The 21523-nt window shown below is 50.8% G+C and overlaps 9 protein-coding genes; 4 read left to right on the top strand and 5 right to left on the bottom strand.

Annotated features, from left to right (window-relative positions):
• Window positions 1–501: 501 nt before the first annotated feature.
• On the top strand, window positions 502–1752 carry RCC_09498 (uncharacterized protein; the record flags this gene model as incomplete). XM_023774740.1 has 2 exons in its annotated part: window positions 502–569; window positions 624–1752. 2 exons carry the CDS (start codon window positions 502–504, stop codon window positions 1750–1752), a joined length of 1197 nt encoding a protein of 398 aa, XP_023630508.1.
• Window positions 1753–4035: 2283 nt separating this feature from the next.
• On the top strand, window positions 4036–4428 carry RCC_09497 (uncharacterized protein; the record flags this gene model as incomplete). Its single annotated transcript, XM_023774739.1, has 1 exon — window positions 4036–4428. The coding sequence occupies one exon, from the start codon at window positions 4036–4038 to the stop codon at window positions 4426–4428; it is 393 nt and encodes a 130-aa protein (XP_023630507.1).
• An 8756-nt stretch (window positions 4429–13184) lies between these two features.
• RCC_09496 (uncharacterized protein) lies at window positions 13185–13692 on the bottom strand (the record flags this gene model as incomplete). XM_023774738.1 has 2 exons in its annotated part: window positions 13185–13541; window positions 13591–13692. 2 exons carry the CDS (start codon window positions 13690–13692, stop codon window positions 13185–13187), a joined length of 459 nt encoding a protein of 152 aa, XP_023630506.1.
• A 48-nt stretch (window positions 13693–13740) lies between these two features.
• RCC_09495 (uncharacterized protein) lies at window positions 13741–14129 on the bottom strand (the record flags this gene model as incomplete). XM_023774737.1 has 2 exons in its annotated part: window positions 13741–13923; window positions 13977–14129. The coding sequence occupies 2 exons, from the start codon at window positions 14127–14129 to the stop codon at window positions 13741–13743; spliced, it is 336 nt and encodes a 111-aa protein (XP_023630505.1).
• Window positions 14130–14732: 603 nt separating this feature from the next.
• On the bottom strand, window positions 14733–17264 carry RCC_09494 (uncharacterized protein; the record flags this gene model as incomplete). XM_023774736.1 has 3 exons in its annotated part: window positions 14733–14786; window positions 14839–15183; window positions 15240–17264. 3 exons carry the CDS (start codon window positions 17262–17264, stop codon window positions 14733–14735), a joined length of 2424 nt encoding a protein of 807 aa, XP_023630504.1.
• Window positions 17265–17916: 652 nt separating this feature from the next.
• On the bottom strand, window positions 17917–18285 carry RCC_09493 (uncharacterized protein; the record flags this gene model as incomplete). Its single annotated transcript, XM_023774735.1, has 1 exon — window positions 17917–18285. The coding sequence occupies one exon, from the start codon at window positions 18283–18285 to the stop codon at window positions 17917–17919; it is 369 nt and encodes a 122-aa protein (XP_023630503.1).
• A 36-nt stretch (window positions 18286–18321) lies between these two features.
• On the bottom strand, window positions 18322–18537 carry RCC_09492 (uncharacterized protein; the record flags this gene model as incomplete). The annotated part of the gene is made up of 1 exon (XM_023774734.1): window positions 18322–18537. One exon carries the CDS (start codon window positions 18535–18537, stop codon window positions 18322–18324), a length of 216 nt encoding a protein of 71 aa, XP_023630502.1.
• Window positions 18538–19311: 774 nt separating this feature from the next.
• RCC_09491 (uncharacterized protein) lies at window positions 19312–20086 on the top strand (the record flags this gene model as incomplete). XM_023774733.1 has 3 exons in its annotated part: window positions 19312–19376; window positions 19431–19650; window positions 19706–20086. The coding sequence occupies 3 exons, from the start codon at window positions 19312–19314 to the stop codon at window positions 20084–20086; spliced, it is 666 nt and encodes a 221-aa protein (XP_023630501.1).
• Window positions 20087–20661: 575 nt separating this feature from the next.
• RCC_09490 (uncharacterized protein) lies at window positions 20662–21165 on the top strand (the record flags this gene model as incomplete). The annotated part of the gene is made up of 1 exon (XM_023774732.1): window positions 20662–21165. One exon carries the CDS (start codon window positions 20662–20664, stop codon window positions 21163–21165), a length of 504 nt encoding a protein of 167 aa, XP_023630500.1.
• Between the last annotated feature and the right edge of the window lie 358 nt (window positions 21166–21523).

The raw sequence follows: 21523 nt of genomic DNA, 5'->3' as shown, positions 1-21523 counted from the left end.
AAGCACGCTAGCGAAACCTTATCTCTGTCTGTCATGCAGGTCGATTGCGGATTGCCGACATTCACCTTGAATCACATGATAATTGTAGGGGGGCAGCTGTCTTTATCAGTCGAGGCGTGCGAGTCACCACATTGAGGCCATGAGCGGATAACCTATAGACCACGCTCTAGTTGATGTTAGGCTCTAGTATACTTACTATAGTCTTATCCACAAACATGGGGGAAGCCCTCGCATGTGACATTTCCATTCACTTCTAAAATTTCGGCACGTCCCGAAACGCTAGCGCCTTGAACCGAACTATTGCCGGTCGCCGAAATTTGTGCTTTCTCAATCTCAAACTTGTCACTGCCGACTTCTTCTTCACCTCACTCGACTCTGCGACATCATCACTCTCCTTCGACAGCATCACCTTCCCACGACAACATCATATAACTCCTCCTTACCGCATACGAACCGCGCATTACTCCGCTCCCTCTTCGTTTGTGGCCGCCTACCGCAAGTATGGACACCAAGGAGACGCAAAAGAGCAGTAGTGCATACTGGAGCCAGATAATGCACATGTCGGATGGGTAAGCCTGCGGTGAAGTGAGCGTAACACATGTATTTCACTGACCTTCGTATAGCGAGCGCAAGACTCGCATCGCGAACCTCAACCAGCAGATCAAAGATATCCAGGGAGCMCCGAGACTAACTCGGAATCAAGACCGCCACGCGGCCCTCGTTGGATATTCGGACAAGACAGATCAGAACATTGCCGAGAACGGCGAGGACCACACGCTCGGTGACTATGATGGCGTTCTCGAGCAACGTTACAAGATCCAGGATTCTTCCGAATGGTGGACCACCTTCAACAAGTATCCTGAAAAGTTCAACCTGGACGAGCCCGGCGTCTACGTGGCCGTCGTGAAGGCATTCTGTCGCATGATGGAGAACGAGGAGTACGATGAGCGTGCTCAGCCTTCACTCGAGGTATTGAAGATGTCTCAAATCTTTGCAACAGGTCCTACCAACCCGGACATTGAAAATACCATCCCCTTCGTCATCTGGAACATGAAGGTGACTAGTGGGTCGACCAAAGACGGCAAGGTGGAGATCGTCCCTTCTCTCGATGAGCGTAGAGATCAACAGATCGAAGTAGGCCTGATCCAGAACGAGGACGACCCGATMGTCCTGGAGGTTAATACCTATGGCGGTGAGGAGGGATCCGACAATAGCGGATACGAGGGCATCGAGGCTGGTGGTAGTGAATACCACGAGGAAAATAACGCTGGTAGGGATGGAAGTTCCGGTAATAGCGGATACGAGGGCATCGAAGCTAGTGGTGGTGAATACTACGAGGAAAATGAGGCTACTAGTAATAAATATCCCGGCGATGGCGAATACGATGGCATCGAGGCTAGTGGTGGTAAATATACCGGCGATGGCGGATACGAGGGCATGGATGCTGGTAGTAGAGAGGAGGGCATAGAGGCCGAGGACGAAGGCGAGGATGCTGGTAGTGGAGAGGAGGGCACGGAGGCTGAGAACGAAGGCGAGGATGCTGGTAGTGGAGAGGAGGGCACGGAGGCTGAGAACGAAGGCGAGGATGCTGGTGGTGGAGAGGAGGGYAGGGAGGCTAAGAACGAAGGCGAGGATGCTAGTGGTGGAGAGGAGGGCATAGAGGCTGAGGAAGGCAGTGGTCGTCTTGAGCCCGCGAAGCCTCGCGGTAGAAGCATGAGTACTCGAGCGGCTTGGAATCTACATCAATACTAATGGTTGGGACTTTTAGATTCACAAGCGGCTCGCACGCTTGTGGATCTCATAGCGCCAAAGGCACTTCGAGCTTATGTCGAGCAGGTTGGAGAAAAGTCTCGGGTAATCCTCTAGATGACCAACTGATAAGACAKAGCAGCAACACATAGCTGTAGCCAGCTTAGGGACCTCGTCTAGGGTCTATAGGGGAAGAGGATAACTGCAGCACACAAAATGAGACGAACATCAATGAACGATAGCTTCATACCGCTTGGTCTCGTCAATGCAAGTAGGCTTTGATAGGCGAGATTACAGGATAGATCTCGATAGTATCGACCATCAGCTTCATCTGGGAATTGCCTTCGATATTCTTTTGACTTTGTTTGACGCAAAGACGGGATGTACAAGTGCACCTCGGCCAATTTACCAGAGCTTTCGATATGAGGAATCATTAACAAGTACTGCTCTCTCGATTTATTGACCGGCCACTCCGCTAGTTGTCAGGGTTCTAGCAGGCCTAGGCTCGTCGAGGATGCGAAGAGCGAGTATTAGAATATTATAAGGATAAATGAGGATGACTTGTTCTGATAGACAATTAACATAACGACATCTGTGCTTTCATCGTGTTCTTTGTACACACAAATATACTAGGAGCGAGGTTTGGGGGCTCGGAGCTACTTACAGTACAGGACGGAGGGGCAAGTTGTTCTTCTAACAACCGTAAGCAAGCCGCCCTTAGCACACTGGCTAGGAAGGCCCTAAAGTCCCCGCCAGATGCTCCAGGTCTGGCGAAGGGCGACTCAAATGCGACCTCACTTAGCAACGATGATCCGAAGGACGGCAGCCGAGGCGATGAAGATCCAGAGCAGGAGCTCTAACGTGGACAAGAGCATCTTTTCTTCTCACAGCAACCGGAAGACAAGATTGAGCAAGCCCTGAAACAGCTCGCCGCAGAAGTGAACAATGACTCCGAAGGAGGATACAGCAGCGACGAAGACGACTGTGGCGGGGAAGGTACTAACTACGACAAAGCGGATCGCATCACAGAGACGTCGCTATGTCGCCCCACTGATCAGCCCACTGATAACAAGTCGGGAGGCTCGTATCGTTGGAAGCAGCCATCAGTGGAGGATTACGATGAGGAACTCATCTCTGACACTGGAGGGGAAGATGGTCATTAGGCCGTGGAGAATCGAGGCCTGTTTCCCATCTCCACGCCTCGTAACAAGCTGATCGTCAATGATGACACCCTCAAGAGGGTCATGTACGCTGATAAGGGTGCCTCTGTGAAGGAGGAGCGCCTTAAAAAGCGAAACATTGAAGATGAGAATGGCATACTAGAGCTTGTCTGCTACACGCTCCGGACTGAATTTGCCTTTAGCAAGACCCTTAATGGAGTTGACGATCAGATCCTCTAGACCATCGGATTTCTCATCGCCGTCGAGACAGACCCGGAGATATTGAAGGTGGCGATGAAGGGCGGATGGGCACGTGAGAACCTAACGAACATTCACCTCCGGACAATCCTTAAGAAACTCAAGGATCGCGCTTATTACGGCAAGCACCCATATATGGACAAGGTCTGTGCGCCGAGGATGTAGCCGAATACCTCCTAAGTTATTTAACTTAGCTCCGTATTCTCTTAACCCTCGGTAGCCTACGTATTAGTTTTACCTACCCTCCGTCCCTTATAGACATTCCTTATTTAGATAACGCACGTATATGACGTAGCTTTTAGGCCTTAGCTATAGAGCTAGCTAGCCAAATTAGTTAACACACACCGGCTACTAGCTCGACGAATTTAGCTAGCTCTACATCCTTAGTCYAAGCCCCTAAACACCTCAGATTTGAAGGCTACGTAGCGTATAGATCTACATTAACGAGATTGCCGATACGAAGGGCCTGTCTTTAACGCCTAATCAGCTCCTCGTCGTTATTAGTATCGTAGAATAGTACTACGGAGGAGGAGATCGTGCTATAGCCGATACTATCGACCGCTTCCGGAAGCCCTATCTATCTTGAGATAAGAAGGTCGATCCCTTATACCGCAAGTATATCTAGAACAAGACTAAGAAGAGCCCTAGTTCGCGCCGCATCGTTAGAGGACGGGAGTTTTGTGCTAATCTACGCAAATGTCTCGCCACGATACTAGCAGACGAGATAGACGACCCTTTAGATGCACCGCTTATCGATGTGGGGTATAGCAACGACATTCCCGTCAGACTAGACAACCATCGAACCTATAACGGCTTAAACCACATTATCTGTGCTTTTCAACTCGGTTGTGGGATCTAGGCACTCATTATGAATCTATTCGAGGCTATTATCGACCAGAAGTGGCCTAGGAGGTTTAGGCTGTGGCTGTTTGTCATCCATTGCTGCTGCAGGCCAAATCGTGTAGCACTCGGCGAGATCTTCTTCACACGGCTTTACGAGGGTTACATCTTCAACGCTAGACGGTTTAGTTCATATTCAACCGGTGTTAGTGTCTTCTCCGTATATAGCCAGAAAAATGAAGCCTGGTCTAGCACCGAAGATTGGGTTCTTAACGACATGCTGTTAAGGCAGACTAAGAAAACAGAGGAGCGGAAGCAAGAGGCCGTTGTTAAAAAAGTGAGAGCAGAAACTAATACGATGCTCAAGCAGATTGTAGAGCTGCAAGAGGAGATTGAAAAGGGCGAGGAGCGGCTCGCTTAGACGGAGCTTAAGCGTAATAAGGCGCTTAACGCCTTCTACGAAGACAGACTCGCGTAGTATAACGAGCTGTTAGCGATTGTCCGTAGAATGGCTCCGAATGGAGATGTCGGTAATAGAGATAAGGAGCCGGAAGACCTCGCCTTCTAAGGATGGATATCATAATAAGAGTGGTCATGTATTATAAATGACGGCGGTTGTGGAGATGCGGGGGATGGGGTAGTCGACAGTGTGAGCTCTTCTGCATTTGCTTTATAGAAGTGTCGTTTGCATGAACATGCTGCATAAGATTGAGGTCTAGCAAGTTTCGATGTGTCTCTACCCGTTATTAACGCCTGCCTCGGTATAGCCAGACCTGTCGATATGAGGAATTATCAGCAAGAGCAGCACCCTAGACTGCACCCTCAATTGAGTGACGGCCACTCTGCTAATAGCAAGGATTCTAGCGGGCTTCAAATCATCGAGCCTAGAGAGAGCGAGGCCTTTGACTTTGTGGACCAACTTGGACAGCTCCTTCCCCGTTCATCAACATCCAGTATTCCTTCTTCGGAAATACACTCAACCTTCCCCCAGACATCTACCTCAAGCTTCCCCCAGACATCTACCTCAACGGCCCCACCCTCTCATCACGCAGCAGAACCCTGCACAATGACTTCAGCATACGCGCGACATAACAGAACAACAATTCGGGAGCTCGGAACCAATACCAATATTACCCGACACACGGTCTATTATGAGCAAGCCGTAATGGAACGCAAGAAGGCCGAGGACCTGAAACTGAAGCTGAAAGCGCGACGTCTCGAAGTAGAAGCTGCTCGGAAGCAGGCGCATCCCTCGCTGGCATTGAATCAAGCACACAACTTTTCCAATGCCCGATTCGCGCCCTTGATCAATGCCGAGCTCAAGAGGACGTGCGAGGGAGCTCGAATAAGGATCGAGGAGCTCAAGGATGAGCTCAAGGTTACCAACTTGAAGAATCAAGGTCTTCGGGCTGTTGTGGATGGGAAGACTAGCAGGGTCGCTAACAAGGAGGTCGCCGACCGCAACAAAGCCTTGGAGAAGACTTGTCAGGATCGAGAGAAGGAGGTCAAGGTGCTCGATTCCAAGTTGCAACAGTCCACCGACGATAACAAGAAGTCGCCAAGCAACTCGGGACGGTCACAGAGAAGAGAGACAACTTGGAGAGTGATGTACAGCGGTGGCATAATGCACAAATTGAGCTCAAAGACAAGCTTGCAAGTTTGGAGGCGAAAGCGGAGTCTGAAAGCAACGCTGCGGCCCCATAAGTCCGTGCCCTTACCGACGAGAACGCGAAGCTCGAAGGCACCTGCACTGCTCTCTCGATTGATTTGTAGGCTACTCTGCAAGTCGGAGGGATTCTAGCAGGCCTTGAATCGTTCAGCCCGTAGAGAGCGAGGCACTAGGATATTATAGAGATGACTGATAATGATTCGTCTTAATGGAATGAGCCTCAGATCGACGGCTCTGGCACAAACTTTTCTGTCAATATGCAACGATGGTAGCGTCCTAAACTTTTCTCTCAATTGATTTGTGAGCTACTTTGCTGGTGGGAAGGATTCTGGCAGGTCTTCCAACGTCAAGCCCGTAGAGAGCGAAACCTTGGACATCATTAAGACCACTTAGGGTGTTTAGCCCTAATGGGATAGATCTTATATGAACGGCTCTGACATACCTTCTTCGGTCACCCGTGTCGCATGTCCGCCTCTTCAAAAGCCCGCCAGAGTAGATTTACACGATATCTAGACATGTGTATACATCTTCGGGCACTTTCCGGATTTCGTAATGAAGAAGCTCAAGTCCCTGACATAAGATAGGAGTGTCTCTTACGTGCCTAAACTCGGCTGGGCTTGGGCAGGAAGAGCCTTTCCAGGTGCAGTAGAGATGGCATTAGTACAGAATGTAAGACGTGTGCAAATGCCCTTGCCCTACCGCGATCAGATCGCGTGACAAACGCACCGATGCGACAAGTCAAAATAAGACATGTCACAATGTATAAGAGTTTTGAATGAAGAAAGAACAGGCACCGCTCCGTCGAGCATTCAGAAGTGTTCAAACMTGTCCAGTGCATCCTTATCGAGTGTTGCAATTCGGCCTGGTACCGCTCAATCTCACTAAGCCCTAGCGGTTTCTTCCTCTAGCTTCTAGACAAGGTCAAAGCTCACACCGTCGCTTGACCCGGAAAGTTCAGGCTCTCGACATCTCAGGGTCCAGAGATGCCAGATTGGGCATTCAATAGACAATCTCCCGAGTCTCGCATCCGAATGCTCGCTCTCAATCTTGTACGGAAACGAGCGAGGGGAACGAGCTTTCACAATGTTTGAACAGTGGTATCACGAAGTCATCTAAGCGACGTAGTCCAACGACACTACGCGCCTCCAATTCTCATTCCTTTATGCGGMACGCGAAATGACTGCACAGAAGTGCAAACCTGATTCTTCTATCTCAGTGCAGTTCGTTAACACTTGCGCGTTCATGTGCAATAGAAACGAGTTCGTACGATCTGGCGACACTTTGCGCCAGATCGTAAAAATTCTGCTGCCGTTAGGCAAGCGAGTTGCCCATGTGGTACGATCGCAGCGAGAGCCACACGGAAACTATTACACGGCCCCCCTCAAGCGGTCTTGTGTGTAGGAGAGACATGAAAGGATGGAATGGGATGACTCTGATGGTATATATTGGATAGCCACCATTCAACATTATGGCACAAAGGGATGATTTGTTCATTAACGGTTTAAACGGGTAGGAGACGCTTCTTTTGTGCAGTTGCCGTAGATCAGGCCAGCTGGAATCACGACCGGAGAGATCAGCAGCGGCAAGGCTCGTGGTACCGACGCCATAATGTTCGTGGGAAGAGAAGTATGTTAGTGATGCAGAAGGTGTGATGATCGACGTGATGGTGAAGATTTTGTTTGATGATGCGGAAGTGAGGTAAGATGGCGTGATGAAGATGGCCGCTGTCGTTCTAGAGAGATGCCGTTGTGGACAGAGGTTGTTGTGGATAGGTGCTTCGAAGGGATGTTGTCGTTGTGATGAGAAGTTTTGTGGAGATATGCTCGGAAGGGATGTTGTTGTTGTGAAGGGTTGTCTCGGCACGGACCCATGCTAAGTGGGTCTTTCACATGTCAAAGTCAAAATCTGGTGTTGATTTGACTTAGGGTCGAGTTAAATATTGGCGAAAGGATTTAGGAGATATATAGATGATATCTCGGAGATAACTCGGGTCGTCAATCAGGGCGTGTAATCGATGTGAATTAGTTGAGGGATTGATTAGAATATGTGAAATGTATTAAATAGACGATTAATCGTTATGTTGCTTAACCTGTCTAGAGGTGGCCGGATTAGGCCATATCTATGTTTTCTAGATTATGAGCTAGAATATTCTATATGTAGCCTTAATTTCTAATTAATGCATTAATTAGCTAGAGCGTAGTCTCTAGAATGTTCTAGTAATGCATTTAATCGCATTAATTGCGTGATTAATCGATTCATTCTTTCTTGAACATTTACTTAAGCTTTTTCAGGGTCTGTTTAGAGACTTCCCAATCGGGCTAGAGCCAACGCCTAACGCCCAACGCCCAACGCCTTCCTAAAAGGGGAGGTTAGCCGAATATTATGCTAGGGCTAGCATAGGTAGTCCTTGATTAATATTTAGCTAGAATGAAGATTAATCATTCTAACACTTACTATTACCTAAAGCTATCGAATAGCCTTCTCTAAGTAGTAACGATAAGAGATACTATATTTAGGTTGCTATTCCTCTTCTGTTAAGTAAACCGTTCTAAGCTGCATTATAAGACTGCTAATTACTAGAGATGTAAGTTTTCTCTACCTTCTACATTTCACTAAACACCGCTAGGGATAAGTTTGTTTCGATAGATTGAAAATGGAACTAATACACAAGACTTCGAGTGATGTATAAGGGCTCGGGAAGGCGACAAAGCTGGGGTAAGAAAGTGCTTCCATTGACATTCCTAAGCCTGGCTATTCTCAGCCAGGAAACGTTGTCTCTTCTGGTGAATCGCCAAAAGAGGTCGGAAATGCAAGAGATGATACATGTTTATACGCTACACGATACTTGTGTCCAGAGATTTTTGTGCTCGAGCTCAGACCAAGGGAGCGAAGCTGCCCCAGCTCATCGACCGGTAGTAGCTAGCTCTGCAGTGAAGGGCCGAAAACTGCGATGTATACCGTGCGCTACGTACGTGAACCGAACGGCAACGTCCAAAAGAGACGGWGAGCGGGTAAGGGCGGCTCCTACGGCCACCTAGGGGCGAGGGAACACAGATTCAACTACTCAAAAGGTATTCATTCACAACCTCGGCAGACGGACCTTGTCTATGCAAATGTCGTCAGTCTACCTAGTTCGAATCGAGTGGAAAGGCACTAATGCGACATGTCAAACTAAGAAGTATAGCAACGTATAAGAGCTGTATCAGTTTGTAGCCGGCGACGCTTAGTTCGCGCCTTTTAGACTTCTGCAAATGCACGACCGTAGTCTAGTGTACTTCTGTCCAATGTTGCAATCGGACCTAGCAATGCTCAGTATGATCATTCCTTGGTCATTCCTTCCTTTTGCTTCTAGATGAGGGTCAAAGTTTACATCTTCAGCTTGACCCAAAACGGTCGCATTCTCGACATGTCAGGGTCTGGAGCTGCCAGATCGAGCAGTCAATAGACAGCGCTTACTCTTCCGAGCCAACCATTGGAACCCTCAAACTCGACGTGGATTGAAATGGGCAAGGGGAACGAGCTTCAACACTCTCTGAAGAGTTGCATGACAATATCACCTTTGCGATGCAGTCAGTCTAGACATTGCGCTTTCGTCACCGTCTGCTTTCTGTGCGTAAAGCGTGAGGAACTGCGCAGAAGTGTAGATCGGCTGGTCAAATCTCAGTGCAGCTCGTTGGCAGTTGCTCGTCCGCGGGGAAAAATCCAAGGGTTTGTACGATCTGGCGACGTTCTGCGCATAGGTTCGAACGTCTTGGCCTCGAGAGCCCTGCATATTTTCAGTCGTCAGACTACACATATCAGTTCCAGAGGTGCAGGCGACTCTTCGTGATGACGAAGGCATTGCTACTCATCGGTGAAAGTCGCTTCTCTTCGATTCTCATCCGAGTCAGTCTAGCTTTGCTACGATCGAGTTGCGTTCTCCCCCACTTTGAAGCGCATCGGAAGCGCGTGCATTGATGATATTAGTACAGATATCTGTGCCTGGCGATTCGCGTTGACGGTCTCCTTCCTCCAAACGTCTCGATATCTCGAGATGTGCTTGCATTCCTTGTTATCTGTATAACTACTCCGACATCCCGATCGAAAAGTTTGCCCGTATGCCGTGAGCGTTGGGGTTCAGAGCGAGAGCCACACGGAAAATATCGTACGTCGCCTCTAAGGCGGTTCTATTAAAGAGACATGGAAGATGCGTGACTGTTACTAGGTCGGACGAAGCTGCGAGAAAAACAATACAGGCGGCCATACCGGACATGTGGCATGATCCTCGTCCCTGTTCCACTTGAAGTTGGTAACTCTGAACAGGCTCCGACGAGCGCATGTCGTGGGAAACCACTTGTACTTCCACTATGAGTTTTCGCTAGCAGTCTCCCGAATGAACATGAAAGCTTTCTCCGCCGGCGGCCTCATAGAGGCTCCGGTGAGTGCATGTAGCAGAGAGCCTGTTGTGTACACTCTTTTCGGAGACATTACTATGCTTCTCCTGAACAAATGCCACCGAGGGTTAGGAGGATACAGGAGGTATTCGCTTACATCTTCGGCGCAAAGACCTCTGTCTAGCTTTTTAGGAGCTGTATTTCTACCAAAAAGAACGATACTTCTAGCTTTGCAAAACGTAGCTGCTGCCTAGCAATGGCGATGAATCTTGGGTGCCATCCTACTAAAGGGGTAAAAGCGTGACGATACGTTAAACGGCAGATATAGTTTTCGGAAGATCGCTAGTTATTTCATTATCAGATAATCCAGCAGAAGCATGTAAATCGATTCAAGACTAGTACATCTAACAATATAAGCTAGCAAGCGGGCGGAAAGGTGTGGAAACGTCTTGTCCAAGAGTGAGTAAGCCCGATCCGCGTTTCTCTAATAAGTCACTCAGTCACCGCGCGATCAGGCCGCTCTCCAAAGATTGCGAGAACTCGTCCGCCTTGTCCAGTTCTACACATGGGTGAAGTGGTTACAAAAGCGAGGAATAGAGACAGAGCTTCAACTGAGATTCGTGGAAGTGGAAAGCGATATACCAGCAGGACGTGTTGCTCGTAAGGTCGAACACTGGCTAGCAATTTTGCACCCTGGGATGTCGAGAGTCTGAACTTCACGGAATTTTCGTCTGTTTTCTACACATCCTACAGCCTATGGGTTAGGCCTCCTACTGGATCGCTCTCAATCTCCGCTACGAGCTGCCTTAAAGGATGTTTGATCGAAGTGCGAGTCTGCTAGGAACACAGTCCTCTTACCCAGGCTCAGCCGGGTGCATGTATCTGAGAGATGCTTCCATCTTCAGTTCATGTTCTCACTGTCGGACATTTAATTGTCCACAACCCGATCCGAGAGCTCTTGCTCTGTAAGAGAATGGACCATTCCTTTGTCCATGTAGCTTCCAGTAGTGGTCACCGGGTTGTTGCTAGGGTCTCTGTCATCGTCCTGCTGGATGTGTGAGTGTTGGCTAGTGACTTCTTCGCCTTCTTGTTGGATAGGTGAAGGTTAGCTAGTGATTTCTTCGAGGCTCTTGTAGGTGAGCGAGTCTCGAACGGCACCGCTCACGTTAGGCCCCTGGATTGATGCTGTTTGGGAGGCGGGTCGGCGTTGCGTGCCTTTAGAGGCAGACTTTTCGTGGCAAGGTGTGCCTCCTATCTGAGACACGAATCCAGCAACCGGCACCTTGCGCAGAACCCGAGATAGAGCGACAACATCGATCTTACTGAGCGGTGCTGGCTCCTAACGCATGCACAGCTCTCGTACATTAGCACACGTCTGACATGTCCGCGTAGGTCGGTGCTGGCTTCTAACGCATTCAAAAGAGCTCTCATATATTTTTCCACCTCTGACAGGTCCGTGCAGGGTAATGCGGACTTTCAACGCATGCAGAACTCCCGTAATCCTACGATTCTAGGCCTACTAGATTCCTTCTTACTAGCAGAGTAGGCCGCAGATCAATCGAGAGAGCATCTTAGAGCACTACCATCGCTATATACGTCGGCGACAGCTTTGGGACGTGTATTAACAACAAGAACGGGATGTAAACTCTCAACATAGGAAGTACTACAGCATGCAAGAAATCGTGGTTCCTCTTACAACGACAGCACAATTACAAAAACATTATTAGGTAAGACATTCGATCGTATTTTACTCTCCACAAAGCTGCTGCTTCCTGTGCTCGTAGCTACCGGTTCGTAAGCGTTGTCATCGATTGACCACAAGGAGGGACGGCGAATCTCAATTTCATTGGCCCTCGGTTGCTCAATGGATTCGAGTGCGATTTTGCTAATGAGATGAGAGGGGTCTGTGCGTAAGAGGGCGCTCTGAATCTCCGAGAGTTGGCACCAACTCTCCTTTAATTAACACGCCCTTTTCACGCTATAGGCAGTACAGCCGTTTTTCCCTACCCTCCATCCCTTTAGAGTATATAGACGCACGTATAGAACGTAGCTTAGGCCTGGCTGCAGTAGCCTCTAGCACTTAGCATCCGCACACTAACTGCGAAAACGCCAGTATCTAGAGCTACTACCGCTTAGGTTTAGCCCCAAAACACTCCTCTTCCCTGTACTGCCTGAGAGTCCTTGTAAGCGCATAGACACCCTAAATCACGTCCTGGGGCTTTTCTCTCTCCAAAAACGACGAATTTTGAGCTGTTAGAACATTTACCAGCAGCAGAGTAGCCTACGATTCTGTAGAGAGTATAGTTTCAGAGTGCTGCTATGTTGATTCGCGAGGATTCTTTCACGCTCTACATCACGTCTTGGAATTTCGTCTCTCTAGAAACGACCACTTTTGAGCTGCTAGAACATTTACTAGCAGCAGAGGTGCCTGCGATCCAACTGAGAGACCAGTTTCAGGGTGCTGTTGCGTTGATTTCCAGGTTGCGAGGAACCCTTTCCCGCTGTCTTTGTCCGCTTGATTGCCAGTGTTGAATGCGACAGTGCTGAATGAGTTTCCATCATCACGCAGGTAGATAACGCTCCAGCTCGATCACTTGGTGATAGGCGTCGGCGAGGTGTTACATTCCTCTCACGCTCTTACTTGTCGCTCTACCCAGTCGAGGTCATCACTCTTCGTGTGGAGGACAACGGCAAGCAGAATCATATGCCGATCTCACAAGCTAGCTACTCTTCAATTGATACTCGACATCCCATGGCATCCCAGCTACGACCACCCCAGCAACGAGCACCTCGTTCAGAAGCATCACAGCCATGGGCATCTCATGTAGGATCACCCCTTCCATGACCACCTCATCCATGATCATCCCATCCCACTCATGACCACATGTCAGCCTTCGTGCGATGCGCCTTGCCGTCGTCGAAACGAATCCAGAAGGCCTCATCAGAGAAGGTCAACCCCTCCCTCAGCTCTCGCGCGAGGGCGACGAGCTCGAGTGTTCTGATCTCTCGATCCTATCGCATGCAGAGTCCTCGAGTGTTTGTACAGGTCTGACACGCCGCGTAATGACCAGACACTGACTATTTGAAGGAGGTCTTGTTTTGAAACAGTCGCAGGCGAGTGCAAGTGTCGACGAACTACATGTGTTTCCAATGGGGCTGCTGATCGGTGATCTCCTCGATGAAAGCCTCGACCTTCCTGACGATCTCATCCGGTATCTCCTCCTTGGTAAGTGAGACGACGACGCCGCCGTCGTTAACGTAGCTTCCGGCGATAATGACCGGCTCGTTGTGCTTATCGTCGCCATCTTCCTCATCGCTAGACAACACGATGACCTCGTGCTCATCTTCAGGGTTGAGTGCAGCGTCGACCGTCTCGTCCTCTTCTTCGGTCTCACTCGACAGGTAGATGACCCGCATCTTCTCGCTTTTCTTAATTGGACGGCGGTCTTCTTGGTTGGTAGGGTCTTCCGTCTCGTGAGCGAGACGGTCGACCTTTTCGAGAATGTTAGCGTTGAACCTCTCTTGGATAAGCGTTACATACATCACCAGAACCCTCCGCCGCTCCTCCCATCTGCGCCATATCCTGGTCCGCGGCATGCATGAGACGGTCATGTCCATCGTGCGGACCACCCTCACGATGCATCGGGAGTTTTCCGTCATCGAGCTCTTCATCTTGCTGGATGGGTGATGCTCAGGTGGGTAGCTCCGCGTCATCATCTGGTGGGATTGTGGCGTCGGACATGATGTCCTTTTRGCCATCATCGAGGAGCTCATCAATGTACGTGAAAGCCGCCCTGATTGGCGACGGTAGGTGGGCGTTGTCCTCGACGTTAACAGACTCGCGCAGCGGGTGCTTCAGTCGGTCGCGCGCTTCCTGGAACTTTGTCAGTGAGGATTCAGGCTTCTCTTGCGTTTGGAGCATCGCACCTGCTGTGACCTGGCGGCGATCCAAGGCGGCTTGACGCGGCGCTGATGAGATGGCTTCTTGGCGGGATGAGAGCGGGTCAAGGAAGCCGGTGAGGTGCGCATCTCGGTTTGAGTCCCGGCGTCCATCGTGGTGATGGCGATCGGTTCCGCCATGTTGTAGCGACGGTGACTGTGTGACGGTGAATGTGTGAGGTGACTGCGTGGCGGTGAAGGTGTGAGGTGACTGCGTGACGGTGATTAATGGGAAGGGAGGGTGGGGTATGAAAGAGATGGGGGGGTGGAGTATGAAAGAGATGGAGGGTGATGTTTGGAAGAAGAGGAAATGCGGTGATCGAAAACGAGATGTTCCAGACTGAACTCTTGAAAAGGAAGTCGCACGGTCGAGCTTGATGTGGAAGTCACGTTGAACGTCTGGTCCGCGGTCGGAATTCGTCTTCCAATCTCGATGGGTTGTGAGGAGTTGGATGGTACTCCCGTGGAGAATGAACACTATAAGGTACATGAATCACTCTGATGGTTATGCTAGGGCAGACATACCTGAACTCTTTGGATTCCGTGCCGCTCAAATAGTTGACCTCTCCGAAAAGTCATCCCGCTGGCCAACGTCTTGGCATGCCGCTCTTCTACCCAGCCATGCGGACTCTGCCAGGAAGACCGACGCTGTCGAGAAGACCGACCCTGCCAAGAAACCAAGTCTGTCTGGAAGACCAGCCTTGTTCATTTCTCTCCATCATTTGCCCTCACATCCCAGCGAGCCTAGACGACCAGCTTACCACTCGCCAGGACCTTGATGCAACGATCATAGCCAAGCTACACATCACAGTCAGCCAACGTCAGGAAGGAGAGCTCAAGAAGGGCTCACCGTATCGAGGAACTCCTGGTCGTCCATGGTGCGAATGATGCCCGCCGTCTTCATGATCATCTTGTCGCTCAAAACACTCCTGACCGCCGCTCGCTTTGATATCTGAACGGATTGTATCCGGACCTCTATGGAGTTCTCACTGCTGAACTTGAAAATGGTGACCCGATTGGTCTGGCCCTCACGGTAAGAGAGAGAGCAGGCTTGGTCTTCCACGGCCGGGTTCCAATTTGGCGACATGAGCATGGAATCTGTAGCATGAATCAGAGAAATGCCCTCATTGCTGGCCTTTGTTGTGATGAGCATAACTAGGTGCTCGTCTGGAAGTGTCGCATCGTGGGAAAAGTCCTAGCAAGTGTGATTAGCGGATGCCATGTATGCGCGGCCAGTGGTAAACTTCGTACCTTCCCTTCCTCTTCAAMCTTCGCTCGAGCCGCGTTGCGCTCAGTGGTGTTCATGGAGCCGTCGAAACGCAAGACTTGGATACCCCTCGTGGCCAAGCCGATCTCGACCAGATCAAGGGCACTCAAGTACTCGCAAAACACCAGAATCTTGTGCCTCGAGATGTACTCGTTGCGTTGTGAGCCTGCAGAAAAGTCCATCGCATTCGTCGCATGAATCCCAAGCCTCGTCTCCACCCTCTTGACCACCGCTCTAATCCTATCATACTCCCAGCTGTTGGTCGCGTCAGGACCCTCAAACGCCATGCGAAAGGCCTTTCGCCGGAGGCTCAGCCCTTCTAGCTCTTCTCTCAACATTTGCTTGGTCTTCTTCTTTTGCGGTCCCAGTATCCGCTCGGCGTGCTTGACGTCGTTGGGATCAATGGCGCGCTCCCCGAGAGCAAGCGTGAGGTCTTCTGCGTCGACATTCTTGTTACCGTACTTGGCGTGTAGGAGATCAGGATGAATGATGTGCATCTTGGCTTCACTAATAGCCACAAGGGTGTCGACCATCCCGCGCCGCTCCTTGGTGTCGTCATTGTTTTCGGCAGCAAGGTCGTTTTCTTCGCCTAGGCGGTCAGCGAGGTCTTTCTGCGCCTGGCTGCGCTTCCATTTCGCATCCCAGATGTCGCGGGTCTGAAGCTGGAAAATGCGTGACTCGTGGCTCACACCGTTCTCAATATGCCATGTGTCGTAACCTCCAAGACCGTCGCCGATCTTGACACCATCAAACTCCTGACCGTTCAGTCGACGAATGCAAATGTAGCTGCGGATGCACGCGAGGATAGTATTGTTGAGATTGTTCTTCTCTCTGGTTGATGCCTTTTGCCTGTTGTCCTTGATCCAGTGAGCTTCGTCGATCACGAGTAGATCGAGATCCAACGACTGTATGTCTTCGTCAAAGGCCAAATCGGGGGTCAAGCCCGTCTTGAGGAGTCCAGAAACGACGTGCCCCAGGCCCTCCTTGATAGCTTGTCGATGGTTGTAGCGAAGGAGAAGTGCTCGGACGGCGCTCGCGTATGGTCCATGGGTGATGATCAGCACATCGTAGGTCTTCTTCAGCTCCTTTGGGGTCATACGACGAACGCGGGCAGAGCTATACAAGCCCGTTCGGATTGTCTTTGATCTTGCAAGGGCGTCTCGCCATACGTGGACCAAACCACTGGGTACGACGATCGAGACCAGAATGCTCTCCCCAACGGCGGTGGCTGCATCGAGAAGTCGCTGAATGACCCCGACAGCAATGGTGGTCTTCCCCAAGCCCACCTCGTCGCAGAGTAGCACCCCTCGTGCTGCTCGCATGAGCTGTTCCCAACGATAGATGCCTTCCTTTTGATGTGCTGRGAAGCGGAAGCCGTCGTACTCGTAGTTTGGCGTGATGATGCCGGGACCGAAACCGTGGTGACTGGAACGGTCTTTGGCAAAAGCGTTGGCGATGCCCTGCTCCACCATTGGCTTGATACCTAGAAGCAGCTTCCGAAGTCGCTCCACTGAAGGGCCGTCCACTGGTCGAAGTGCGCGTGGCGCCCTGGGGATAGGATTGTCTTCTTCGCCGGGATCGTCTTCTTGAGCATCGTTCTCCTCTGCAGCTTTGCCTCCGCCTTCCTGTTCCATCACCGCTTCTGCCTTGCGCTTTGACTTTCGACCTTCGTTTCCCAGCTTGTTGATGTAGAGATCGAGATGTCTGTTCACGGCCTTTGGCTGGGATATGGAGTCACCCGCGTGAGGCTTGAAACTGCCGATAGGAGGGCCGTTGTAGGGAATGTTTCGCCTACGGTGGATTTCAATGTCGCGTGCAATCTCCTTGTTGTTGGTAACGTTGTCCAGCCATCCGGAAGGAGGGTTTTTAGCTGCCTCGGTACAGAAGCTTTGCATGGAAATGTTCCACGCAGGTGCTTCCGGCTCCACAAGGCGGTGGAAAATGTCGTGGTATCCTGAGAGCGCGATCTCGACTGCAGCTTCGAGGCCGTCAAACTTGAGGTTGGCCATGATTGATGTGCGGCGTTTGGGAGTGACTCGATTGATCTGGTGATGCTGGAGAGAAGTTGTGCTGGGATCTTGATGGTTCTGGATCCGAGATGGTGGATGTAAATGTTTGATCGCTCGAGAACGTGGAAGAATGGTCAAGAAGCCAATCTGGCGCTACCATCTCGCGCTAGTCCCAATCGAGATGTTGTTTCAGATGACATTGGAAGACCCCTTCTCAACAATGCCAAGACTAGTTCAGCATCAACTTGAAAGCGATTACTTTGTAGCAAGATGGATGAGAATTGATCGAGTTTGTCGTTCGCCGCTCTGTTCTCCGCCTCGTATGCTGCTGGCCTGAAAAGTCCACTGACTCCGCCCTTCTCCCTTACCCCTTCCCTCTTCATTCTACTGGTGGTCCAAAAAGTATGCTCTTCTCTCCGCTTCTTCGACCTTCTAGTCCAAGAAGTCCGCCCTTCTCTATCATTGCAGCAGAACAGAGGGTGACGGTCGCGCTATTTCTCCCATGGGATGCAGAACACACCGGTCTTCTCCTCCCCCAGCTACGAACACTCACAGGTAAGGAGCATATAAACGGAGCAGCTTGGATTGTATCCATTGTAGATCTCTCACTTCAGCTACGTGGCACACTCGACCATCTCCGTTCCACGACTTGTCAAGCAGCTTCCGATACTCGGCCAGCATGTTCGTTCCAGCAACGTGACCATCGGCCTTCGCTTGTGGTCATCTCTAGCTCTTCTCCATACTCCCTCACAGCTTCATTCATCTGCCTCTCGTCCAAGCTCGGGGTGTACTCGTAGAAGTGACTGCCGCCGCCGCTCGACTCCGCATGACTCGTCTTGGCGCTCTTCCACAACTTGAAGCTGGGCATCTCTTCCAGCCGCATGCCAGCGTTCTGCTTACTCCTTTCGCTCCATTGCTCAAGAAGGTGTGGGGTAGGAAGGCCGTCTTCGTGGAAGTCGTTGCCCCACTGGTCGAACGCGTACGATTCTCCAATCTTGGTGCAGAGTTTCAGGTCGGTCATGTCATGGTCGCTTACTTTGAGGTTGAACTTCTCCCATTACTCTTCCATGTTCTTGATGTCCGACCTCTCCTCCATCTTATCGTCCGCATCATCTTCGTAGACCCTCCCTTCTCGCGCGCTACCTCCGGCGACTCGACCGTGAGTAAGGGCATCAAGTCTGCTCTTCTTGCGCTTGAGTTCAGTCTTCCGACGCTGACGAGATGGCTGCTTTGCCGTGTGTGAGCGATTGGAGGCGGTCGGAGAAAAGCGCATGTCTGTCTGAGTCGCGGTGTCCATTGCAGGAAGCGAGCGCAGTGAGTGTTAATTGGAGTGTGAAAGGGCGTGAATGTGTGTTGATGATGGGTGATGGATGAAGAGCAATGTCTGGTGATGGAAGAAGAGTGTTGAGATGTCTGGTGATAGAAGAAGAGAGTGGTGTCTGGAAGAGAAAGGGGCACTTGCGCGGGTGAGATTGGCAGATTGGAATGTTGGGAAGGTGCGCCCGAATCTTGATCAAAGTCAACAGACGTCTTCTATCCAGCAGCGCACGCCCATAATCTAAGGACAAGGTTGAGCAGACGAAAATACCCATGTCGATCTCATTGGTGGCGTTGGGATACGCTGGATGGCCCGAATAGCCACCATGGTCTACCCAAGCCCATGCCGTTGCTGAGCAGCAGAAGACGTTCGCCGGTGATACTGCGTGTTTGCCATGGAGCATCTGTTGTCCACATTGATCGAACAAACCGCGGTGGGGCCTGCATGGTCAACCTGGCATGTGGTAGTTTGATTCACTTTTCGGAATTTCGGCAAGTGCCGAGACGCCAGTGACGTAGCCCGAACTAACCCCGGTCGCCGCATAAACTCTTCAAACTTCTCGTAGCAAACTTCTTCTTCGCGTCGTCAACATCAATCCTTCAACACTCCATCACTCCACCACACACTACCGTCCGCCTCCACTTCCGCGACGCCGCATCAACCTTTACTACCACACCTGCACACAGCACCACACCGCTGCCACTCGCCATCTACGCAAACGCCGCGCAAATGGCCCCTCCAACCATTTCGAGCGCCGATGCGCATTGGAACCACGTGCTGGAGATGACGTACGAGTAAGTCCAAAGTGAAGTGGGCAATTGACGCGCTTTCCACTGACATCTAAACAGGGAGCGCCAAGCCTACACCGCGAAGCTTGCTGCAGAGGAGAAGGCTCTTGACGACGAGCACGACGCGCTCTCCACGGAGAACGAGGTGCTCCATCAGAAGATCGAGGCTGCCAAGGCTCGCAAGCCCACCCGTGTTAGTGCGAACGGCGAGCTCGAGTCCATCCCCCTATCTGAGCAGGAGGTGGAAATTCCTAAGATTTCCCAGCCAGCTGTTGAGCTTGTACATGACCTTCCCATGCCTCGTGTTGACAACAATCGCTAACAGCACGTCACAGATCAGTGCCATCACGGAGCTGCGGCGCGTTATCGTCGGACTGGAGGAGCTCAGAGATATCATCTTGGACGAGGACGTCCAGCAGACAATGCTCTCCTCCACCGCCACTCTACTCGATGAGCTCAATTCCATGAAGTACCCCGTTGACGAGGAGACTGGTGAGGAAATCAAGATCGAGGCCCTGAATGAGCTGCGTGCTATGGTTGGTCGCACCTACGACAAGCTCCGCAAGTACATCACACCTAAGAGCTCTACCGATCCTTCGGTTCCAGGCGAAGGTTCCCAAGCTGCCGTTGCTCGTGGCGGATCTGAAGCTTCTATTGCCCGTGGAGGTGGTGAAGCTGGTGGTCCTGGCGGAGGACAGGAGGGAACCGAAGGCTAGTATTATGACATTCTGTTGGCGTTGAAGGATGAAATTTTTCATTTGCCAGGTAACTGGAATAGGCGTATCGAAGGTGGAGGTGGGATGAGACATGGGCGGTTGTGAAGGGCGGCTCATCAAGGCTGTACTTCACGGAAGACATTAGCGAGATGGAAGCCGGCAGCCTTACAAGGTCAGCACGGTTTGATCCGACACACGAGCTTGCTATGCAAACCTTGAAGCGAAAGGTGGTAGCGAGCACTGGACTGATGATGACTACCAAGTCAGAGATAGCCCTCAAAAATCAAAATTTCCTTGCCATTGATTATCTCCTCGTGATGGCCGACTCAAACGAGCACAATAACAAGTTGTCCAGTCGTACCTTTCTCTGTTCGCTTAGAAACCTGCGAGTCCTGTATTCAACTTCTTCCACCCCGAACACCAAACATTAATCATATCGCCCTCTTCCACTCTACTTCTTCTTGTGGTCTTCTGTCCGCTACCGCTCTTCAACAAATCAATCACTAGTGCCGTCTTGCTACCACATGGACGTCGCAATTGCACGGGCAGAGGCCCGCACAGCTCGCAGAGCAACCATGGCCGCAGCATGGACAAACGTCCGCAAAGACTTAACGCAGTTCGAAGATTCTCTACGGTCAGCACCCACCTTACCGCTAAAGGAATCGGAGACGATTGATGGAAAGATGGGGGCACTGGACGAGCATCTTAATGGGGTCGATGAAGACGGCTTGGAGAGACAGCTAGGCGAGAAGGATGTGCTTCTCAAGGAGAGAGATGAGACTCTGAGGGAGAAGGACAAGATGCTCAAGATTCTGGGTGAGCGGCTAAAGGGCCTGGATGTGGCGATGGAGAGAGATGAGGATCTCAACGCTGGTCTGAAGCGAGAGTTGGGGGAGAAGGAAAAGATGCTCACTGCATTTGGCGAGCAGCTCAATGAAAAGGATGCAAGGATCAAGTCACTGGACAAGCAGATCGAGGAAAGGGCTGCGAAGGTTGCGAGGTTGCGGGAGAAGATCGCATTACTGCTGCAAGTCCTCTTTAATATGCACGAAGCCTTCGAGCATACTCTCGGCGCTTAAGAGGAGACAAGACGCGGCCTTATGTCAGACTCAGCCTTGCGGAAATGATATTAGCATACATGGAATTGTCTGATGCCTTCCTTCTTCCACGTTCGCTTTCAGATATCTCAAACATTGCGGCTCTTTCCTCCCCCTACCTCAATGTCAACCACCATCCTTGACAAACACTCCCTCAACACCTTCCTACGACTTTTTCCGCGGCATATTGCTACACCCTCGTTATGCTAAGAGGTCGAGTCAGCAGTAGATAGCGACGGAGAGGAAGGAAGCGGTCATTCTTTGTAACATTCAAATTATAGATGCTCCAGCAGGTGGTAATTTCTACTGATTGTATGGTAGACTAGCGCAAATTTGTAGC

Source organism: Ramularia collo-cygni (genome assembly GCF_900074925.1).
Source record: "Ramularia collo-cygni strain URUG2 genome assembly, contig: RCC_scaffold18, whole genome shotgun sequence".
NCBI lineage: Eukaryota > Fungi > Ascomycota > Dothideomycetes > Mycosphaerellales > Mycosphaerellaceae > Ramularia > Ramularia collo-cygni.
This window is presented reverse-complemented; position numbering and strand designations above follow the sequence as displayed.